At 46.8% G+C, this 4,117-nt stretch overlaps 1 protein-coding gene across 1 annotated transcript in view; it reads right to left on the bottom strand.

Annotated features, from left to right (window-relative positions):
• The window catches only part of echdc1 (enoyl CoA hydratase domain containing 1), a 13,715-nt gene extending 11,966 nt beyond the window's left edge, over positions 1 to 1,749 (bottom strand). The window contains 1 exon segment of the mRNA XM_070441767.1: positions 1,599 to 1,749. Coding sequence (XP_070297868.1) covers positions 1,599 to 1,749 — 151 coding nt within the window.
• Between the last annotated feature and the right edge of the window lie 2,368 nt (positions 1,750 to 4,117).

Raw genomic sequence — 4,117 nt, 5'->3', positions numbered from 1 at the left:
TTCATGCGATGAGCAAGAGCTAGCTGACTAGCCATGTCCTTCACAGTTATATCCCCTTTAAAAAATGTGGATTTCTAAAAGCCTAGACTTTAACACCCCCAAAAGTACTGTAGAAAAAACGTCCCTTAACAGGCTGAAAAGTAGGTGAATAACATAAGAAGCTACACCTTAAAATCATTCACAAACCTGTGCTGTCTGAAAGCTCAATGTTGTGTGTTACATTGAAACTTCCCCCCCCGGAAACATGAACCATTGGACAAGGAACTTGGCCAGCTGTACTTTACTGTAACCGCCACACGAGGGCAAGCTAAACTCCATCATCAGAAAGATTGATTTTATGTAGTATTACCAAAGAGAATGTGGTATACACTCATTTTTAGGTTCACCGTACTGGCTAGTAATTATATATGTCGTTCAAATATGATTCAAACATGCGGTGCTATCAGTTCACTACCTGTCCTCTCGACATTGATTTTATTTATTTTTATTTAACCTTTATTTAATTAGGCAAGTCAGTTTAGAGCAACATTTTATTTACAAGACGGCTACCAAAAGGCAAAACGCCTCCTGCGGGGACGGGGACAAAATAATATTTTTTAACATAAAAAAAAAAAACCTGCTCTGAATAACAGCCCTGATACACACTTCTCTCAGGCTCCTGATATAACCTCCATTTGATATCACACCTTTCCTCTCCCAGGCTCCTGATATCACCACCTTTCCTCTCCAGTGCTCCTGAATCACCTTCCTCCCAGTCCTCCTGATATCATCACCTTTCCTCTCCAGCTCCTGATATCACACCTTTCCTCTCCCAGTCTCCTGATATCACCCACCTTGTCCTCTCCAGTGCTCCTGATATCACCACCTTTCCTCTCCCAGTGCTCCTGATATCCACCTTTCCTCTCCAGTCCTCCTGATATCACCACCTTTCCTCTCCCAGTGCTCCGATATCACCACCTTTCCTCTCCAGTGCTCCTGATATCACACCTTTCCTCTCCCAGTCTCCTGATATCACCACCTTTCCTCTCCCAGGCTCCTGATATCACCCACCTTTCCTCTCCCAGTGCTCCTGATATCACCACCTTTCCTCTCCCAGTCTCCTGATATCACCACCTTTCCTCTCCCAGTGCTCTGATATCACCACCTTTCCTCTCCCAGTGCCTCCTGATTATCACCACCTTTCCTCTCCCAGGCTCCTGATATCACCACCTTTCCTCTCCCAGTGCTCCTGATATCACCACCTTTCCTCTCCAGGCTCCTGATATCACCACCTTTCCTCTCCCAGTGCTCCTGATATCACCACTTCCTCTCCCAGTGCTCCGATATCACCACCTTTCCTCTCCCAGTGCTCCTGATCACCACCTTCCTCTCCCAGTGCTCCTGATATCACCACCTTTCCTCTCCCAGTGCTCCTGATATCACCACCTTTCCTCTCCCAGTGCTCCTGATATCACCACCTTTCCTCTCCCAGTGCCTCCTGATATCACACCTTTCCTCTCCCAGTGTCCTCCTGATATCACCACCTTTCCTCTCCCAGTGCTCCTGATATCACTCCATCTCCTTACCACCTTCCTCTCCCAGTGCTCCTGATATCCCACCTTCCTCTCCCAGTGCTCCTGGATTCACCACCTTTCCTCTCCCAGTGCTCCTGATATCACCACCTTTCCCTCCCCAGTGCTCCTGATACACCACCTTTCCTCTCCCAGGCTCCTGATATCCACCTTTCCTCTCCCAGTCTCCTGATATCATCACCTTTCCTCTCCCAGTGCTCCTGATTCACCACCTTTCCTCTCCATCCTCCTGATATCACCACCTTTCCTCTCCCAGTGCTCCTGATATCACCACCTTTCCTCTCCAGTGCTCCTGATATCACACCTTTCCTCTCCAGTCCCTGATTCACACCTTTCCTCTCCCAGTCCTCCTGATTATCACCACCTTTCCTCTCCCAGTGCTCCTGATATCACCACCTTTCCTCTCCCAGTGCTCCTGATATCCCACCTTTCCTCTCCAGTGCTCCTGATATCCCACCTTTCCTCTCCCAGTGCTCCTGATATCATCACCTTTCCTCTCCCAGTGCTCCTGATATTCATTCTTTGTGGGTTCACTTGATATTCATCTAAGGGTTGTCTTCTTAGTTTACCAGATTGGATGTTTGATATAAAACACACACCAAACCATAATTCTGCTCTAGCGTCTCCACACAGTAAGTGTGTAAGATCACATGAACAGATCTGCTTCCTGCCTGCCTCCATTCAATACCCCCTGTGTTTTTATATAAACAAAGCATTCTGTGTGAGGAAGACATTCAGCTAGCAGGTCCATATTCAGTCAGGAGAGGAGGCTTTTATAATAACATAACTGCATGGTGGTTACATCCCCCCATGCAGAGAGGTTGGATTCAGAACTCAGCTTAAGAGTAAATCAACTTCTCTCAATTGATTCAGGATTTGGTCACCCAATCTGACTGATCCGTAGAGAAGGCCAGGCTTATTCTACAATCACACATACTGATAGTACTTCTGAAGTTTTTTATTTTACCTTCATTTAACTAGGCAAGTCAGTTAAGAACAAATTCTTATTTTCAAATGACAGCCCTACCGGGGAACAGTGGGTTAACTGCCTTGGTCAGGGGCAGAACGACAGATTTTTTACCTTGTCAGCTCGGGGATTTGAACTGCAACCTTTCGGTTACTAGCCCAACGCTCTAACCACTAGGCTACCTCTGCGCCCAGTACAGCCTTTCATGCTATGGGTCGGCCACATATATTTCTGGTTGAATGCCCTGTTGGAATGTTTAATCACTCTGGACTCTGGCATACTGGGTCCCCAATGGGCCCTGGTCAAAGGTAGTAGTGTATTAAATAGGACTACTGGTCCCAATGGGCCCTGGTCAAAGGTAGTGATTAAATAGGACATACTGGTCCCAATGGGCCCTGGTCAAAGGTGATGTATTAAATAGGACATACTGGGTCCCAATGGCGCCTGGTCAAAATAGTGTATTAAATAGGACATACTGGGTCCCAATGGGCCCTGGTCAAAGGCAGTGTATTAAATAGGACATACTGGGTCCCAATGGGCCCTGGTCCAAAGGCAGTGTATTAAATAGGACATACTGGTCTCAATGGGCCCTGGTCCAAGGTAGTGTATTAAATAGGACATACTGGGTCCCAATGGGCCCTGGTCAAAATAGTGTATTAAATAGGACATACTGGGTCCCAATGGGCCCTGCGTCAAAGTAGTGATAGGACATACTGTGTCCCAATGGCCCTGGTCAAAGGTAGTGTATTAAATAGGACATACTGGGTCCCAATGGGCCCTGGTCAAAGGTAGTGTATTAAATAGGACATACTGGTCCCAATGGCCCTGGTCAAGGCAGTGTATTAAATAGGACATACTGGGTCCCAATGGGCCTGGTCAAAGGAGTGTATTAAATAGACATACTGGGTCCAATGGGCCCTGGTCAAAGGAGTGTATTAAATAGGACATACTGGGTCTCAATGGGCCCTGGTCAAAGGTAGTGTATTAAATAGGAGCATACTGGGTCCCAATGGGCCCTGGTCAAAGGTAGTGTATAAATAGGACATACTGGGTCCCAATGGGCCCTGTCAAAGGTATGTATTAAATAGGACATACTGGTCCCAATGGGGCCCTGGTCAAAGGTAGTGTATTAAATAGGACATACTGGGTCCCAATGGCCCTGGTCAAAGGTAGATGTATTAAATAGGACATACTGGGTCCCAATGGGCCCTGGGTCAAAGGTAGTGTATTAAATAGGACATACTGGGTCCCAATGGGCCCTGCTCAAAGGTAGTGTATTAAATAGGACATACTGGGTCCCAATGGGCCCTGCTCAAAGGTAGTGTATTAAATAGGACATACTGGGTCCCAATGGGCCCTGGTCAAAGGCAGTGTATTAAATAGGACATACTGGGTCCCAATGGGCCCTGGTCAAAGGTAGTGTATTAAATAGGACATACTGGGTCCCAATGGGCCCTGGTCAAAGGTAGTGTATTAAATAGGACATTACTGGGTCCCAATGGGCCCTGGTCAAAGGTAGTGTATTAAATAGGACATACTGGTCCCAATGGCCCTGTCAAGTAGTGTATTAAATAGACAT

The sequence above is a fragment of the Salvelinus sp. IW2-2015 genome, unplaced genomic scaffold (assembly GCF_002910315.2).
Source record: "Salvelinus sp. IW2-2015 unplaced genomic scaffold, ASM291031v2 Un_scaffold4748, whole genome shotgun sequence".
Classification (NCBI taxonomy): Eukaryota; Metazoa; Chordata; class Actinopteri; order Salmoniformes; family Salmonidae; genus Salvelinus; species Salvelinus sp. IW2-2015.
The sequence above is the reverse complement of the archived record's forward strand: the minus strand, read 5'-3'. Positions and strand labels throughout refer to the sequence as shown.